The sequence below is a fragment of the Macrobrachium rosenbergii genome, chromosome 1, assembly GCF_040412425.1.
Source record: "Macrobrachium rosenbergii isolate ZJJX-2024 chromosome 1, ASM4041242v1, whole genome shotgun sequence".
NCBI classification, from domain to species: Eukaryota; Metazoa; Arthropoda; class Malacostraca; order Decapoda; family Palaemonidae; genus Macrobrachium; species Macrobrachium rosenbergii.
In genome coordinates, this window is record NC_089741.1 from 37,228,538 (window position 1) to 37,248,537 (window position 20,000).

Sequence of the window (20,000 nt, forward strand, 5' to 3'; positions counted from 1 at the left end):
TATATATATATATATATATATATATATATATATATAGATATATATATAGATAGAGCATCAGCTTAAACACTACTCCGTTGCAAGGAGTTTTATCTAGGCTACGACTAAAACGTAGGATAAATTTGCCCAGTGCAGTTGTGGAATCGTCTGATCTCTAAATGTTTAAGCAAGGAGCAAATTCATTCCTGCTCTCTGTTGCTGATGCTGACGTCTCATGAATTCCAGGTGTATCGGTTTTATTTTCTAATCCCTCATATTTATTTATTTATGACTTTTTGCTATAACCCCCACCCCTCTCTCTCTCTCTCTCTCTCTCTCTCTCTCTCTCTCTCTCTCTCTCTCTCTCTCTCTCTCTCTCTGTGCAGGCTGATATTTCTCGTTGGAGTCCTCTTGGGTTTATATGTCTTTTTCTATCCCCTCGTATTTATCTGTTTATCACCTTTACTGATAACTTTCTCTCTCTCTCTCTCACCCCCTCTCTCTCTCTCTCTCTCTCTCTCTCTCTCTCTCTCTCTCTCTCTCTCTCTCTCTCTCTCTCTCTCTGCAGGCTGATATTTCCATTTGGAGCCCTCTGTGTTTTATTATAGTTTTTTTAATCTGTCCATCAGAGTTTTCCCCACGCGGTGCACTGTAGGCATTACTTAAGGTTCTTTGCAGCGTCCATTCGGCCCCTATCCGCAACCCCTTTCATTCCTTTTACTGTACCTCCGTTCATATTCTCTTTCTTCCGTCTTACTTTCCACCTTCTCCTAACAATTGTTTTGATATAATTTTCATAAGGGTTTCCAGCTGAAGATTTGAATGAAGGCAGACAGAAATGATGACAATAGTAAGAAAATAAAACACATTTTAAATTGTGTTACGTCTATTTGAATCTGGTCACAAAAGAGATTAGCAATTCTACCCACTAAGTGATTTTATTTTTTTTTTGATGAATGGGACAAAATCTAATCGAAAACAGTAAATCATCTACAGCTAAAAGGATTTCAAAAGCTGGAAATAAACACAGTGAAATACTGGAATCATAACTTGGCGGAACACGGTCGATCACAATCAGATGGTGAGAGGCGTGTGATGAGATGGCGATTGTGATATGATGGTGACTATATGAGTATGGTGTTTTGTGTGCTGGTATTTATATCACAGAGGGGTCGTTATGATAGTGTCTTGATGCGGTACGAGGGGAAAATGCGTTGTATTCTTATACCCTAAAACTGTATCAGGCTTAGAAATGTAGAAATTGTTTGTATAAATCACATTTAATTTCAACTCAGTGTTTCTGCCATATTTTGACATATTTTTCCTGTCATGAATTATCCCTAAGAATGCTTGGATTTTGGCGTGTATATATATATTTATATATTATATACATGTATATATAATATACATATATATGTATATATACACACATATATATATGTATTTATATACACACATGTATACATATATATTTCCAACTTATTTCAATTTAATGTTTTGTTATATTCTAAAACATTTTTTTGTCAAGAATTGACACCAAAAATGTATGGATTTTTCACACACACATATATATATAAAATACATATTTATACATATATATACATATGTATATATGACTGTGAAATATTTTCCTGTTAAAACAGAACTCATCAAATGTAAGGAGCCCATAGAAACGCCAAAATGTGGAAAATAAAGTCCATATTTCAGAGACCAAACTGTCTCTCTCCTCAGACCCGAGGAGGGAGACAGTTTGGTCTCTGAAATATAGCCTTTATTTTTCCATATTTTGGCGTTTGTATGGGATTCTTATATTTGATATGTATATATATAAATATAAATACATACATATATATCCTACTTGTTTCAATTTAATGTTTTGTTACACTCTAAAACATTTTTTCTGTCATGAAATGTTACTAAGAATTTTTGAATTTTGGCCAAGGAACTTCGTTCACTTAGACATCTCGTAAATGATACTTTTCAAAAAACAACAGTTCATATAACTCTAGCAACAGAACTGTAGTAAAAAGTTGTCACTCCACATTCTACATTTCTAAGTTTTCCAAAAATCACACTTAAACATTAAAATTATAGGTATTGCAAAATGAGATGGTTATCATAACAAGAGTTATATCAACACAGACTTCAGTCATTGTCTGGTCAAATTGTCTCGGGATATCAATCATCTTTTCCTTTTCTTCAGTGAAATTCAGGAACCTGACCCTGTCCCTCTTATAAGCAGACTTCAGTCATTCTCTGGCCAAATTCTCTTGGGACATCCATCAACTCTGCTTTTTCTTCATTATAATTCAGGAGCCTGACCATGTCCATCTCAGAAGTGACGCCTTTTGAAATACCTGAACTTACAAAAGTAGGTCTGAGGACCCATAAGGCTGGGAGCTATTGGTGGTCACTGGAGACACTTTTCAGCAATTCTCACTTTCTCTTTCTCTTTCACTCTTGCTTTAAACTTTTTTTCTTTTCTCATTCCTGCGTTTCTCCACCTTCCTCCTCTTACCCCCTCCCTCCCTCCTTACAGAGCATACTCGCCCCTTTAAGCATGTTTCTTAAGAGAGAGAGAGAGAGAGAGAGAGAGAGAGAGAGAGGAGGGAAGATTAACCGTAAGCCCCTTAGCACCTGAGTGTGTGGTCCATCCGAAAAAAATGTTTTAGTAATTTTTTTTAATTTAGAAGAACGTCACGTCTTTCTTTCAATGTTGAGTCACATTTTCCAAAAAGGAGAAACATTTGCAGGTTACGTCACAAGTATATTTTCAGATCAACAGGTGTAAATATTAATCAGTAATAATTCCTTCAAACGAAAGTTATCACTACCTTCAAATAAGGTCTGAAAGTTCCTTTCATTATACGAATTAACTTGAAAGGGCCTACTTTTTCTCATTAGCCTGTAAATGTGAAAGCCTGCTCTTTTCCTATTTACTTATAGAGGAGGACAGTGAAAGCCTGTTGTTTTTCTATGTAGTCAAAGACGAGTACAGGCTGGGACTCCCCAGACTGCAGGTCAGCTTGAAGACAGGTCAGGTCCTGTCGTTGAAAAACTTCTCTTTTCCTGTTTACTTATCCTGCAGGTCAGCTTGAAGGGAGGTTAGGCCCTGATGTGGAAGCCTACTCTTTTCCTATTTACTTATCCTGCAGGTCAGGTCCTGTCGTTGAAAAACTTCTCTTTTTCTATTTACTTACCCTGCAGGTCAGCTTGAAGGCAGGCCAGGCCCTGACGTGGTAACCTACTCTTTTCCCATTTACTTATAGAGAGAAACAGGCCGAGTGAAAGCCTATTATTTTTCTAAGTGGTCAAAGACGAGGGCAGGCCGAGACTCCTCAGACTGCAGGTCAGCTTGAAGGTAGGTCAGCCCCTGACGTAGTAACCTACTCTTTTCCCATTTGCTTATAGCGAGAAACAGGCCGAGTGAAAGCCCTATTATTTCTCTATGTAGTCAAAGACGAGGGCAGGCCGAGACTCCCCAGACTGCAGGTCAGCTTGAAGGCAGGTCAGGCCCTGATGTGGTAACCTACTCTTGTCCCATTTACTTATAGAGAGAAACAGGCCGAGTGAAAGCCTATTATTTTTCTATGTAGTCAAAGATGAGGGCAGGCCGAGACTCCCCAGGCTGCAGGTCAGCTTGAAGGCAGGTCAGGTCCGAGCGGCTGTGTCCTCCAGGCTGGCGAATTTGTACCTGCACGGCCACTGGGAGTCGATGTCGTGAATGGGAATGATCTCTTCCGAAGGCTGTTCGCTCTCCAATTCGTCCCTCACCTGCGGGAAGAAAATGAGAAGAAATTAGGGAAGATAATAAGAAGAAATTAGGGAAAAAATAAGAAGAAATTAGTGAAGATAATAAGAAGTTAGGGAAAAATAAGAAGATATTAGTGAAGATGACAAGAAGAAATTAGGGGAAAAATAAGAAGAAATTAGGGAAGAAAATAAGGAGAAATTAGGGAAGATTGTCTAAAAAAATAAAAGGAGTGTGTGGGAAATAAAGAGGAAATTAGGGAAGATGTACTGTGAGAAATGAAAGAGGAAATTAGGGAAAATATGTGAAAAAAATAAAAGAGGAAAATTAGGGAAAATGTATAGAAAAAATAAAAGAAGAAATTAGGGTAGATGTATTGGGAAAAATAAAAGAAGAAATTAGGGGAGATATGTGGCAAAAAATAAAAGAAGAAATTGCGGAAGATATGTGGGAAAATAAAAGAAGAAATTACGGAAGATATATGGGAAAATAAAAGAGGAAATTATGCAAGATATGTGAGAAAATAGGAGAAATTATGGAAGATATGCGGGAAAATAGAAGAAGAAATTACGGAAGCTATATGGGAAAAAATAAAAGAAATCATGGAAGATATGTGGCACAAAATAAAAGAAGAAATTATGGAAGATATGTGGGAAAATAAAAGAAGAAATTACGAAAGATATGTGGGAAAATAAAATAAGAAATTATGGAAGATATGCGGGAAAATAAAAGAAGACATTACGAAAGATATGTGGGAAAATAAAAGAAGAAATTATGGAAGATATGTAGGAAAATAAAAGAAGAAATTACGGAAGATATGTGGGGAAATAAAAGAAGAAATTACGGAAGATATGTGGGAAAATAAAATAAAAAATTATGGAAGATATGTGGGAAAATAAAAGAAGAAATTATGGAAGATATGTGGGAAAATAAAATAAGAAATTATGGAAGATATGTGGGATAAATAAAATAAGAAATTATGGAAGCTATGTGGGAAAATAAAAGAAGAAATTATGAAAGATATGTGGCAAAAACTAAATGAAATGATGAAAGATATGTGGGGTAAATAAAAGAAGAAATTACGGAACATGTATTGGGAAAAATAAAGAAATTAGGGAATATAATTGAGGAAATGCTTATCACCTAAAGCCTCCTCTCTCTCATGACAAATTACCTGCAACCATCTGCTGACATATGCATCCAATACTAAAAGCATCCCGAATACATTCCACAAACGCCGTTGACAAACTGCACGGACAAGACCCAATGCAATATGCAACTGTCTTCGTGCTCCCTATTGCCCGAATCCCTAATATTTCTTCACTGTCGATTTATCTGGTCGTAACTTTATATATAACTACTAAGGAAGAAGGATAAGAGGAACGTCTCTTGGATGTCTTTTCTAAGATTTTAGTTTTCTGTAAAAGAAAACTATTGTGCCGGCTTTGTCTTTCCGTCCGCACTTTTTTCTGTCCGCACTTTTTCTGTCCGCCCTCAGATATTATAAACTACTGAGGCTAGAGGGCTGCAAATTGGTATGTTGATCATCCACCCTCCAATCATCAAACATACCAAATTGCAGCCCTCTAGCCTCAGTAGTTTTTACTTTATTTAAGGTTAAAGTTAGCCATAATCGTGCTTCTAGCAACGATATAGGATAGGCTACAACCGGGCAGTGGTTAAAGTTTCATGGGTCGCGACTCATACAGCATTACACCGGTACCACCAAAAGACAGATCTATTTTCGGTGGCGCTGATCATACGCTGTAGCTGCTGTAAAGAAAACTAGATTGCGCCGAAGAAACTTCGGCGCATTTTTTACTTGTTTTTCTTGGGTCGAATAAATTGGACTTCGAGGACGAAAGTTTTCGCTTTCTGTCGTCAAATTGAGAGACAATTAGAATAGGAACTCATACCATAGAAATGCCTAGATGGAAAAGGGAACTCACACTTTAGTTGAAACAGTGCAAATGAATTCTAGCTCTCTCTCTCTCTCTCTCTCTCTCTCTCTCTCTCTCTCTCTCTCTCTCTCCTGAAATGAAGACCGAAAAATGGAATCCTAAGACGACCTCCCACTGCTATAGTTGGCTGTCATAGGATTAACTTAGATGGCAATTTATTAAGCTTTTTCCTTTTCCCCCTCTACTTTTAAGCCCCTTCCCACCCCATCCCCCGCCCCCTCGTCAATTTAAGAGGTAGTGAGGGGGCCAACCAACGCACTTCCCAACCCACAATGGAACAGGTCACCTTTAGGAGTGGCTTAAGACACCTCTGCTATTAAGCAAGGGAACGAAGGAAGGAAAGGGTTTTTGGTACAATGTTTTAGCTTGAATTCTTTTATAATATCAAAAGAAATGTATCACTGCTTATGTATCTTCAGGCGTTTCCAGTCGAGGTTCACCGGTTGGTCTATTTTTTATTGGGGGCATTATGTATCACCTGATGAGAAATGCGTCGCGGGATGTGTATTCAGTCATTTTCCGTGGAGGTTCAGTGCTTGATTTATTTGAATGGGAAGCAATGTTTCATTTGGTGGGGAATGTATCACTTCATATGTATCTTCAGCAGTTTCCAGTCGAGGTTCAGTGTTTGATTTATTTTTAATTGGGAGCTATGTATCACCTGATAAGAAATGTATCACTGCATATGTATCTTCAGTCATTTCCAATGGAGGTTTTATGGTAGATTTTTTCTTATTTTGGGGGAGGTATGCATCACCTGCTAAATGTTTCACTTCATATGTATCTTCAGTCATTTCCAGTCGAGGTTCACTGCTTGATTTATTTTTAATTGGGAGCTATGTATCACCTGATAAGAAATGTATCACTGCATATGTATCTTCAGTCATTTTCAGTCGCGGTCACTCCTTGATTTATTTTTTATTGGGAGCTATGTATCACCTGATAAATGTATCTCACCATATGTATCTTCATTAATTTCCAGTGGGGGTTCTATGCTTGACTTTTTATTTTCTTGATGGGGAGGTATGTATCACCTGTTATATGTATCACTTCATATGTATCTTCAGTCATTTCCTAACGAGGTTCACTGCATAATTTACTTTTTATTGGGGGTTATGTATCAACTGATATGAAATGTATCACTATATGTATTTTCCACTCGAGGTTCTATTCTTTATTTTTTTCCTCTCTATTGGGAGCTATGTATCCCTTCATATGTATCTTCAGCCACTTTCATTTGAGGCTCTTTGTCTGATTTTTTCTTTTTTGTTGGACGCTATGTATCCCTGATTAGACATGTATCACCCCATATATATCTTCGTCCATTTTTAGCCAAGCTCACCGCTTGATTAGCTGAATTGGAAATAATGTATCACCTGAATGTATCCTGATACATTTTCAGTTATGCATCACTGTTTTTCATTTGATTAAAGAAAGCAGTCATTGATATTTTACTTTTCACCTTTTAAGTACTGAAATGTTCTTCGTTCCAAGATTCCCGAGACGACGGGATCGGGAACCGGATTCCAAAAACGGGAATGTTGCCTCCAGGAAATAAGTAATATTAGACTCAGAATCAGGAATTTAAAAAAAGGTATCTTATTTTTAAATGCAGATTATAAATGAACTTCCCTTTGGTAAAATATGCATGTGGCCAGTTCGGCTGAATTTTTCTCGAAAATCATATTTGGAATGGCGTGACGGGATGCATACTTTGATATGTATGCGCTCTGGCTTGCGTTTAAATGAATGAGCAATCATACATGCAAAAATGTATGAAATTTATGTATGAATGTATGAATACACGTATGATTAACTAGCTGTGATGATATACTCACTTCCTATGAGTCAGAATGAACAGCAGTTGTATGTATTGGGATGTGTAAGTATAAAATGGATACATGGAGTTGTGAGAATGTATGTATGTATGTATGTATGTATGTATGTATGTATGTATCGTGTACAGCATTGCCAAAACGGATACATTAATTCATTAAATCCTTTTAATTATTCAAGTACTTCTGTAACATCTTTCTAATTAATATAATAATAATAATAATAATAATAATAATAATAATAATAATAATAATAATAATACGCAGCAAAAGTTCCCACTTCACTCCCACTCCCACTCCAACTTCCCTCCAACTCCCACTCCACTCCAACTCGCATTCCTACTCCACTCTAATCCCCACTCCCCGCTCCCACTCCAATTCAAGTCCCACTCCCACACCCACTCCCCACTCCCACTCACCTTCCTACTCCCATTCTGGTCCCACTCCCCACTACCACTCCAACTCCACTCCAACTCCCACTCCCAACTCCTACCCCTCTCCCACCCCACTCCCATCTCCTATTCCATTCCCAATCCCACTCCACTCCCCCCTACTTCCATTCCCACTACACTCCACTCCCACTCCTACTTCCATTCCAACTCCAACTCCACTCCCGCTTCCACTCCCACTCCAACTCCCATCCCTATTTCCATTCCAGTCTACTCCCACTCCCACTCCCGATCTCCACTCCCCACTCTCGACTCCCCACCCCGCATCCCCACTTCAACTCCCAGTCCAATTTCCACGCCCATTCCCACTCCACTCCACTCCCCATTCCACTCCCACTCCATCGCCCACTCCCACATCTCTCATGACCCAGTTAGTTTTCTGTTGACTTTGTCCAACTTTCGCCTCCTGGAAGGGAAGTTCGCCTGAAATCACTCCAGTATCTCTCTCTCTCTCTCTCTCTCTCTCTCTCTCTCTCTCTCTCTCTCTCTCTCTCTCTCTCTCGTTAGTATTTCATGAACGGGTTAATATTTATTCATTTTTCTTCAGATTTTCCTAAAATTGGCTTAAAAAAAAAAAACCAATTTTATCCCGTTCTGTATCAGATTTGTCTTTAGACTTATGAAACTGATAATTATATTATTACTATTATTATTGGCATGCTGAAATAACCTGGAAATTAGCTTTGAAATAATAATAATAATAATAATAATAATAATAATAATAATAATAATAATAATAATAATAATAATAATAATAATAATAATGATAATAATAATAATCATTCGATTTGTTTAGAATTTTTTTGTCGTATAATAATAATAATAATAATAATAATAATAATAATAATAATAATAATAATAATAATAATAATATTCATTTTTGATTTGTTTAAATTTTTGGCACATATAATAATAATAATAATAATAATAATAATAATAATAATCAATACTAATAATAATAATTAATGATAATAATAATAATAATAATAATAATAATAATATGTATAATAATAATAATAATAATAATAATAATTCTATTATGGTGTCAATTCTAGAGTTCGTGATTCCTGATGGCTAAAACATTTGAGCGTCAGAGTTAGATGATGCGTAAATATATTAATGGAATAGAATGTGTTGTTAATGGGTTCAATAATGATCAATAAATTTGATTTTTTTGGGGGGGCAAGTATTTGAGGCAGATAATGATATCTGATTTTCACGGGCCATTGAAAGTATCCTGATTATGCTTTTGCTTATTGTGTATGTATATATGTATATATAATTTATTCATCATATATATGTATGTATATATATTATAAATAATATATATAATATATTTTATTTATATTTATACATATATATATATATAGATAAATTTATATATACATATATATATATATACATACATACATGCATACATATCTATGCATACATACATACACACACATAAGCAGATAAATTATACTGAAAAACAAATTTGAACAAAAGAGTAATAACTCAAAAGAAAGGGGGAGAGAGAGAGAGAGAGAGAGAGAGAGAGAGAGAGAGAGAGAGAGAGAGAGAGAGAATGGATGTTTTAATAATAATAATAATAATAATAATAATAATAATAATAATAACATAATAACATAATAATAATAATAATAATTCACAGAACAAACAGGCCTGGTCAATATCTGTGGAAGGGAAATGAAATCTCCAGTGACCTTTGCTTGAAAAAAAATCCCCCCCTTTTCTCTCTCTCTCTCTCTCTCTCTCTCTCTCTCTCTCTCTCTCTCTCTCTCCTACTCTTTCTGCAGCCTTCTTTCTATTAAACACCGTTATCACCATAAAGCAGCTCTCGGTAACTTTCCGCTGTGGAAACTTTTCTAATATCTCCCACGGTCACTTTCCACTGCAACCGTATTTTCGGACACGCATCTGGTCCTGCCGTTTTCTTCCACACCCGTCTTCCGCCTTTTCAAAATACTCATTTTAGCTGCTCCGATTATTTTTCGTTCTTCTTTGAAGTTTTCCAGATGTATCGTTATTATTCTAAGAGTCATTTCGTGTTAACTTTCCCTTCCGTATTCTGTAGATTCAAAGATTCAAAGACGCTTTCTTCTGAAACGCTTGGACGGGCTTCTCGCCAAAAACTGTTTATTATGTAGTTTTGGTCCCGTTTTTAGTTTTCTGTGAAAGAAAACTATTGTGCCGGCTTTGTCTGTCCGTTTGCACTTTTTTCTATCCGCACTTTTCTGTCCGCCCTCAGATCTTAAAAACTACTGAGGTTTTAGGGCTGCAAATTGGTTTGTTGATCATCCATCTTCCAATCATCAAACATACCAAATTGCAACCCTCTAGCCTCAGTAGTTTTTATTTTATTTAAGGTCAAAGTTAACCATAATCATGCTTCTGGCAACGAAATAGGATAGGCCACCACCGGGCCGTGGTTAAAGTTTAATGTGTCGCGGCTCATACAGCATTATACCGAGACCATCGAAAGATAGATCTATTTTCGGTGGCCTTGATTATGCGCTGTAGCGGCTGTACAGAAAACGCGACTGTGCCGGAGAAACTTCGGCGCATTTTTTACTTGTTTTTTTTATTGTTTTCTCTGTGTTTTTATTATTTCTTTTCCTGAATTTGACTGGAATCTCAAAAAACTCGTTCCTCTTTGACTTCTGGTTGGTTTTCTCACCAAAATCTGTTGGTTTATAGTTTTGTTCCGCCTATTTATTTTTTAAAATCATCGCTTTGTGTTCCTGTTTTGTTTTCTGTTTTGACTGCATTATTTCCTCATATATCTTTCCATCTGTCTTATCAGTGCTTCCTACGGTCTTCCTTGTTCTGCTTCTGTATTCTCTTACAGTACATTATCATATTTATGTACATTATTTTATGTTTTTTTTTTAGGGCGAATTTAGGTATTTTAGGGCGAATTTAGGTAATGTGGAACAAGTCATTTAGAAAGTAAGATCAATTTACTTCCCTTTAGAATAGCAGTCTAGAAGTCTCTCTCTCTCTCTCTCTCTCTCTCTCTCTCTCTCTCTCTCTCTCTCTTTCTTAATATTCTGTTGCTTTAGGGAAGAGTCTCTCTCTCTCTCTCTCTCTCTCTCTCTCTCTCTCTCTCTCTCTCTCTCTCTCTCTCTCTCTCTCTCTCTCTTTTCTTCCTTAATATTTGGCTGTTCTGAGGGTCTTTCTTAATATTCTGTTGCTTTGGGAAGAGTCTCTCTCTCTCTCTCTCTCTCTCTCTCTCTCTCTCTCTCTCTCTCTCTCTCTCTCTCTCTCTCTTTTCTTCCTTAATATTTGGCTGTTCTGGGGAAGAGTCTCTCTCTCTCTCTCTCTCTCTCTCTCTCTCTCTCTCTCTCTCTCTTTCTTAATATTCTGTTGCTTTAGGAAAGTCTCTCTCTCTCTCTCTCTCTCTCTCTCTCTCCTCTTTTCTCTCTCTCTCTCTCTCTCTTTTCTTCCTTAATATTTGGCTGTTCTGGGGAAGAGTCTCTTTCTCTCTCTCTCTCTCTCTCTCTCTCTCTCTCTCTCTCTCTCTCTCTCTCTCTCTCTCTCTCTCTCTCAATATTCGGCTGTTCCGGGGAAGAGTCTCTCTCTCTCTCTCTCTCTCTCTCTCTCTCTCTCTCTCTCTCTCTCTCTCTCTCTCTCTCTCTCTCAACAGCTGTTCAGTGAAGTCTCTCTCTCTCTCTCTCTCTCTGGCTCTCTCTCTCTCTCTCTCTCTCTCTCTCTCTCTCTCTCTCTCTTTCTCTTTTCTTAATATTCAGGTGTTCCAGGAAAGGTCTCTCTCTCTCTCTCTCTCTCTCTCTCTCTCTCTCTCTCTCTCTCTCTCTCTCTCTCTTCTTTCTTAATATTCTGATGGAAGTCTCAGGCAAGAATCGAAAGCATTAAAACCCAGCGCCAGAATCGTTAAAACTCTCTTTTTCAACTTTCCAATTTTCTGTTCTGATTGACTGAGCAAGTGAAAGGCTCCATCGAGTGTCGCTGCTTAATGGTGGGGAAATAAACTCGGTCGATTTAGGGAAATCGGATAATTGCTATTGTCCTTCTTGCAAACCATCGACGGCTCTTTTCGGTAGGTTTTGATTATTTTTGGTTATTTTTATTTTTTATTATTTTTATTGTTATTTTATTATTACTGTTTTGGTTAGTTGTTGTAATTCTTGTAAAAGAATAAAAGTTGAAAAATGATATCTTGAACTAGGAGCCTTTTATATAGTTAAATAGACATAGATATTATAGGTAAATATAGATTTACTAGACATAGAACCGGCTGTAGCCTTTCCCGTGGGGGGGTAGTACAGTCAGTGCACCTCATGCGTGGTGCACTGTAGGCATCACTTAAGGCTCCTAGCGGCGTCCCTTCGGCCCCTACCTGCAACCCCTTTCATTCCTTTTACTATACCTCCGTTCGTATTATCTTTCATCTTACTTTCCACCTTCTGACCATTGATTCATAGAGGTCTTCCTCCTGTTTCACCTTTCAAGTCTTTTCCTGTCAGTTTCCGGAACAGCGCTGAATGACCCCATTAAGTCCCAGCGCTTGGCCTTTGGCCTAATTTCTATATTCTCATCTATTCTTATGTATTCTGTCTTAGACATCAAGCTAAGCAAACACACAGTCGCACGGGAAGGAGTGAAATAAGACGAGCTGTCTTGACAGAACACAGAATAGTAAACGTCTGTGTTTTGACGCCTGGAAAAGTTTCTGTAAAAGTTTCCGATATTAAGAATGGAGAGAGAGAGAGAGAGAGAGAGAGAGAGAGAGAGAGAAGAGAAGAGAGAGAGAGAGTGAGAGAGAGAGAGAGAACTTCCTGAGCAAGAGACGTCGTCAGTCCGTCAAAAGGTAAAAAAATATATATATATATATATAAATCTTAAATTAGTCTGGCATAAGACATCACAACAAGTCAGGCAAAAATGATATATGTATATATTTTTCAGTTTTTCTTTTTATTTTCTCAATTGTCTTTTTATTTCTGGAATGTTTTAAACCAAATCACACTCAAAACAAACCATAATCCATGCGGGTTTTTTCTTTATTTTGATAAGACAAAAATTTCATATTGTCTCGAAAATGCGTTAGGTGTTATGAAGCTTATCAAGAAAGGTCTCTGAAATTCGTGGGAAATATAATTTTTCTTAATATACTCGTAGTTCATATTCTCTTTCTTCCATCTTACTTTCCTCCACCCTCTTCTAGCAGTTGATTCATAGTGCAACTGCTTTGAGGTTTTCCTCCTGTGACACCTTTCAAACCTCATAGGTCCCAGCGTTTGACCTTTGACCTAAATTCTATATTCAATTCATAGAGAAGGTACCTTTTGGGGTGTTGGTAGCTGAGACTTGGCGGAGGTTTGCGGTGTCAGTACGCTCGAGTTCTGGTAAATTTTGTTAAGATTATGATATTTAGTGAATTGAGAAGCAATGATAATGAAATATCTAACATGATCTAGACATCATTTCAATAGTCAGTTGCAATAGAATAATTATGGAATATCTAACATAATCTAGACATTATTTCAAACTTTCCATTCACGCAAGCTTACCGCTTCAATTATTCAACCACTTGAATCACCCTGGAAAAATGTCAGCAATCCGGGACATGTTTTCCATCTTCCAACTTTTCCAGACGTCCAACTCAGCCCTCAAAAGGTCACCGTCTAGAAACTGTTGACCCGAGAGTTATTGTGACCTGAAAACTTTCTCCAACAAACAGGAGAATAATTCATGGTTTGGGGAAAGTGAATTGCCTCTCGTGGCCATTACATATTCATCCGAATATGACGGGTGAAGAGGGGTGGCCTCATTGTGGGCAGATTTGTATTCGTCGAGCTGCAGCCGGGAGAGAGAGAGAGAGAGAGAGAGAGAGAGAGAGAGAGAGAGAGAGAGAGAGAGAGAGAGAGAGAGAGAGAGAGACTTTCTGCTTTTTACTAATAAGTTATTTATGACGTTCGTGTATATAGCCCTTGCTAAATTATGCAGCCTCGCCTCTTGTGTGTTTGTGTATTATTATAAAAGGAGAGGGAGAGAGAGAGAGAGAGAGAGAGAGAGAGAGAGAGAGAGAGAGAGAGAGAGAGAGAGGAGAGAGAGAGAGAGAGAGAGAGAGAGAATATTTTCTGCCTTTTAATAATAGCATATTATCACGTGCGTGTATATAGCCTATATAATTAATTATTCGATCTAACTGGAGAGAGAGAGAGAGAGAGAGAGAGAGGAGAGAGAGGAAGAGAGAGAGAGAGAGAGAAAGAGAGAGAGAGAGAGAAATGACTTTATCCTCATTAGTAACGGATTACCACATTATTATTATTATTATTATTATTATTATTATTATTAGTTATTATTATTATTATTATTATTATTATTATTATTATTATTATTATTGTTATTAAGAAAATAAACCGCAATTTAAATAGAACAAGCCTGCAGGGGACATTGACTTGAAATTCAAGCGTCCAAAGAACATGGTGTTCATTGAAAGAATTTAGAGAAGATAACAGGAAATATAGAAAGAAGAGATAGCTTAAAATCACTCTACCAGTTGTATTTTTATACATATGCTTCACTTGCAGCGTACAGTCTTATGCAATTTTATTCACAGATTAATATATACAATTTGACTTTCCACATTGTAGTAACTTCTGGGTATTCTGCCAAACCAACAGAGGTTTGTTAGAAAATGATAGAAAGACAGTTTATTTGTTTTTATTAGGTGAGGTCATCTATCTACGAAGGAGGTTCATGTCTGCAGACACTCGTAACCAAGTCTATAGACACTTACTGACACTAATATGTGAATAACTAAATCGTCAGTAGATACACACCAGATACTAACACTATTACTGTCTATGCCTGTCAAAAAAAAGCATATATTTTTTATACCCTGACTTTCATTTGCAATTGAACAAAAACTTTATTTCCCCTGAAAATCTTGAGTGCCATTTCTGTAGGCAGTACATTCCATAACATATAGCCCCTTAGGAGTAATCCCCCCCTTACGGGGGTAGTGCCATCAGTGTATCTCTTGCTGTGCACTGTAGGCATTACGTAAGGTTCTTTGCAGCGTCCCTTCTGCCCCTAACTGCAACCTCTTTCATTCATTTTTACTGAACTCCTTCGTATCCTCTTTCTTCCATCTTACTTTCCTCAACCACTTCCTAACAATTGTTTCATATTGCAACTGCGTGAAGTTACCCCTGTTACACACCTTCAAAAACTTTTACTGTCGAGTCTCCACTCAGCCTGAATGACATCGTAGGTCCCAGCGCTTGGCCTGTGTCCTAAACTTTGCATTCCAATTCCAGTTCCTTACCAGCAGTCCACTTATTCCCTGGGTTGTCCTTTGATTCCTAATTGCATCGTGCATTTTAAAGCCACAGAATCTCTCAATCTTTTGTAAACAAAACGAAAGGAAAAGTAAAGGAAGAAAGGAAGGCATATAGAATTTAGGCCTGAATGGACCTATGAGGTCATTCAGCGCTGAAACGGAAATTGACAGTAGAAAGTTTTGAAAGGTGTAACAGGAGGAAAACCTCAAAGCAGTTGCACTATGAAACAATTGTTTGGAGAAGTGGTTGGCAAGATGGAAGAAAAGAATATGAATGGAGGTAAAGTAAAAGGATTGAAAGGGTTGCAGCTAGGCCACGAGCACGCAGAAGAACCTAAGCAGCCTGCCTACAGTGCAGTATGGTACACTGACAGCTTTACCCGATGGAGGAGTGGAAAGTAAGAACCAAGTAAAGACCACACAATTAAGACCACACAATTAAGACCTCACAATTAAGACCACACAATTAAGACCTCGCAATTAAGACCACACAATTAAGGCTTCACAATTAAGACCACACACTAAAGACCTCACATTTCAGACCATACAATTAAGACCACACAATTAAGACCTCGGAATTAAGACCACACAATTAAGACCACTCAATTACCTGTTGCACCGCCGAAAAGACCCTCAGTAAATTGAGCCCCGCCAGTTTCTTAAGGTCCTGTATCGACCAAGCCGGGTCCCGCAGAAGCTCGGCGAAGAGGTCCGGGTATTTGGACACGTCTTCCAGGCCGACTGGAGTCCTGGAATGAGGGAAGAAAGGAGTAGAATTAAATATCTTTTAATTTTGTTAAAAGACATGAAGAGTAATTGAGTCGAGAAAGCTACACATCTCTTGGAACAAGGGAACAAAAGAATGGTGTTAGAAAGCTTTTGATTCAGTTAAAAAGGATAAGAATAATTGAGTCTGGAAAAAGGGAACAAAAGAATGAAGTTAGAAAGCTTTTAGTTAAATTAAAAAGGATAAGGTTAATTGAGTCCAGAAAGCTACACATCTCTTGAAACAAGGGAACAAAAGAATGGTGTTAGAAAGCTTTTGATTCAGTTAAAAAGGATAAGAATAATTTAGAAAGCTACATCTCTTGAGCGTTCAGTTGATTCAGTTAAAAAGGATAAGAATTATTCAGTCTGGAATGCTACACGTCTCCTTGAAATCTTTCCAGAACAATTCCATACACATCATTTCCAGCCTTCCAGCCAAAATCTGGAAGCGTAAACAGGTGACAGCACCGACGTCAAACTTTACTACTTTGTCCTTTAGAAGCTTAGGAGAATACGTAAGTCTTGACAAAGTTCAGTAAGTTCAAAGTTATTCATCGACTTGCCCTCCAGATCTGAGACTTATGTGGAACTAATGTGAGTGTTTCTGTTTTATAATTTACCTATGTTTTTATCCATTTATTTATTAGTTTGTTAATTATCTTTTTCTTTTTCTAATACCTCTTCTCTTCTTTCTGTATTTCTTATTACCTTCTGTTACTTTTGTCAAATGAACGCCATACTCTTTGGAACCCTGAATTTCAAGTCAGTGTCCCCTGTATATGTGCTTGGGCTTGTTTATCACTCTGAATAATAATAATAATAATAATAATAATAATAATAATAATAATAATAATAATAATAATAATAATAATTTATTTGTTTATCCTCTGAATAATAATAATAATAATAATAATAATAATAATAATAATAATAATAATAATAATAATAATAATAACATACTGCATAGAATGGCCATCTGGATGCCGTTTAGTTTGTATTGTAGTTTCTCAATCTCTTGATTGAGTTTCTTTGTAGCAGCAGGTGAATTATGCATCAGCTGTCCAAAGCTCATTTATTCCTGGACGTTTCGATAGAGCTTTGTACCATTTTTCATTTGAAGCCCATAATAATAATAATAATAATAATAATAATAATAATAATAATAATAATAATAATAATAATACTGGTATTGCTTTTAGTTTTATAGTTTTCTGTACAAGAAAATTATTGAGACGGCTATTTGTCTGCCCGTCCGCACTTTTTTCTGTCAGCCCTCAGATCTCACAAACTAATGAGGCTAGAGGGCTGCAAATTGGTACGTTGATCATCCACCCTCCAGTCATCAAACATAACAAATTGCAGCCCTCTAGCCTCTGTAGTTTTTACTTTATTTAAGGTTCAAGTTAGCCTGACACGCCTTATCTAACACCATTTGACAATGCATTATATTACCCAAAATTAGCGAGAGGTGTCTCGTACACTGTGTCAAAGTACCGTTTCGATCAAATAATTAGTTTGAAAGATATTTGAGAAAAACGATGACTCGCGGCCCCTGAAATGGACAGTAGCTTTGTGTGTGCTTACTTATATAGGAAAATTGTTTTGGCAAACTAGACCGTGAAATTGAATTACTGTACGCATTGAATGAATAAGTACACTGGGGAATATGGGGGTTGGTGTTTTGGGGTCAGGCTCATTTAGAGCAAACGCATTTTTTCATTAACCCAGAAAATGGTACTTCTGTACTTTCATTAATTTTCTGGTGTTTGTGTGAAAAATGCAATTAAAAGTATTATTGAGCTATCAAAATATACCTTTACGCTCATACTCCATCTTTGTTTCTTTCTTATATTTCACATGGACCAAATGCCAATTAAATTCTCCAGCCCGGGCTGGAAAAAGGTAAGGGAAAGGAAAGAGAAGAATGTGTAACGATATTTTAGCTTCTCAATGGTTGTAGGATTCAGGGTAAACAGAAGCAGGAAGAGATATCCAAAGCTTTAGATAGAAATAAAGTACCTGAATCGTTAGAGAATTATAAGTTATAGATTTCCATTGATTAGATGTCTGAGAAAATTATGAAAGATGGATGCCAGAAACCTTTGCAAAGCAATAGCTGTACTTTAATAATTTATTTATATTTTTACCTATTTATTTCTTTATTAATTTATCTTTTTTATCATGACAGGTCTCTTTTTTCTGTATTTCGTATTATCTTCTTCAACTTCTTTCAAATGAACGCTGCAATATTCTTTGGAAGCTTGAATTTCAAGCCACTGGCCCCTATAGGCTTGTTCCATATATGAATAAGGGTTCATATTCTGTATAATAATAATAATAATAATAATAATAATAATAATAATAATAATAATAATAATAATAATAATAATAATAATAATAATAATAATAATAATAATAATAATAATAATAATAATAATAATAATAATAATAATAATAATAATAATAATAATAATAATAATAATAATTTTGTACTCATTTTACCGAAAATTTCATTCAGCTGATAAGATGGAAAACTTCTGTTAGTGCAAATTGTAATGACTCCTGTAGTCTTCTCCCATATGAATAGGGTTATCTATAATAATAATAATAATAATAATAATAATAATAATAATAATAATAATAATAATAATAATAATTTTACAAAAAACCTTTACTCAGCTGATAAGATGGAATACTTCTATTATTGCAAATACTAATGACTCCTGTAGGCTTGTCACATATGAATAGCATTTATCTATAATAATAATAATAATAATAATAATAATAATAATAATAATAATAATAATAATAATATGCCCTCCACTGGAGTCTGTGCAGAAACACCAGCTACCTTGCAGTAATAAGTGGTACGAACACCAACCTGAGGTGATAGAAAACGATCAGGCAAAGATCCTCTGGGACTATGGTATCAGAACAGATAGGTGATACGTGTCAATAGACCAGACGTGACGTTGATTGACAAAACCAAGAAGAAGTATCACTCATTGATGTGGCAATGCCATGGGACTACAGAGTAGATGAGAAAGAAAGAGAAAAAATTGATAAGCGTCAAGACCAGAAAATCGAAATAAGAAGGATATGGGATATGCCAGTGGGAATTGTACCCTTAATCATTGGGAACACTAGGCACGATACCAAGATTCCTGAAAAGGAATCTGGAAAAACTAGATGCCGAAGTAGCTCCAGGACTCATGCAGAAGAGTGTGCTACTAGAAAGTGCACATAGTGAGAAAAGTGATGGATTCCTAAGAAGGCAGGATGCAACCCGGGACCCCACACTATAGAAACCACGCAGTCGAATAGGATGACTGTGATAGACAAAAAAAAATATATATATATATATATATATATATAAATAAAAATAATAATAATAATACTAATTTTACGGAAAACCTTACCCAGCTGAAAAGATGGAATACGTCTGTTATTGCAAATACTAAACAAAATCACAGGCTGATTTCAGACTTCTCATTTCACAGTTATGAAAATCTTTGAAGTCAAAGAATATCTCATCTTGTAAGTCTCAGATGCTCATTTTTTTTTTTTTTACTAATTTCCGAAATGCAATATTGCCAAGGTTTTTTTTCATCAGATGAAAAAAATAAGATTGCATTTCGTTTTTTTTATAGAATATATTGCCAGTTTTTCATCCATCTAATAAAAAAAAATAAGATTGCATTTTCTTTTTTTTATAGAATTTTTTATGACGTTCGGAGAATCAGATCCTTTAATTCTTGCATATTAGCGGATAGGATCAAAGGGTTAAGTGGGATTCAGTTCCGAATCTGCATGACGTTAGAGAGAGAGAGAGAGAGAGAGAGAGAGAGAGAGAGAGAGAGAGAGAGAGAGAGAGAGAGAGAAATCTGCCAAAATTTCCAGTCAAATAATTGAATTCTGGTAACTGCGTTTTATGAAGAATGGCTT

At 36.3% G+C, this 20,000-nt stretch overlaps 1 protein-coding gene across 1 annotated transcript in view; it reads right to left on the bottom strand.

Annotated features, from left to right (window-relative positions):
• Positions 1-2,948: 2,948 nt before the first annotated feature.
• LOC136852506 (dipeptidase 1-like) overlaps positions 2,949-20,000 on the bottom strand; it is a 252,027-nt gene continuing 234,975 nt past the window's right edge. The window contains exons 10-11 of the mRNA XM_067127227.1: positions 15,898-16,036; positions 2,949-3,753 (exon numbers count right to left, since the gene is read on the bottom strand). Of these exons, the coding sequence (XP_066983328.1) occupies positions 3,631-3,753; positions 15,898-16,036 (262 nt within the window). The 3' untranslated portion in view covers positions 2,949-3,630. The remainder of the gene's footprint in view (positions 3,754-15,897; positions 16,037-20,000) is intronic.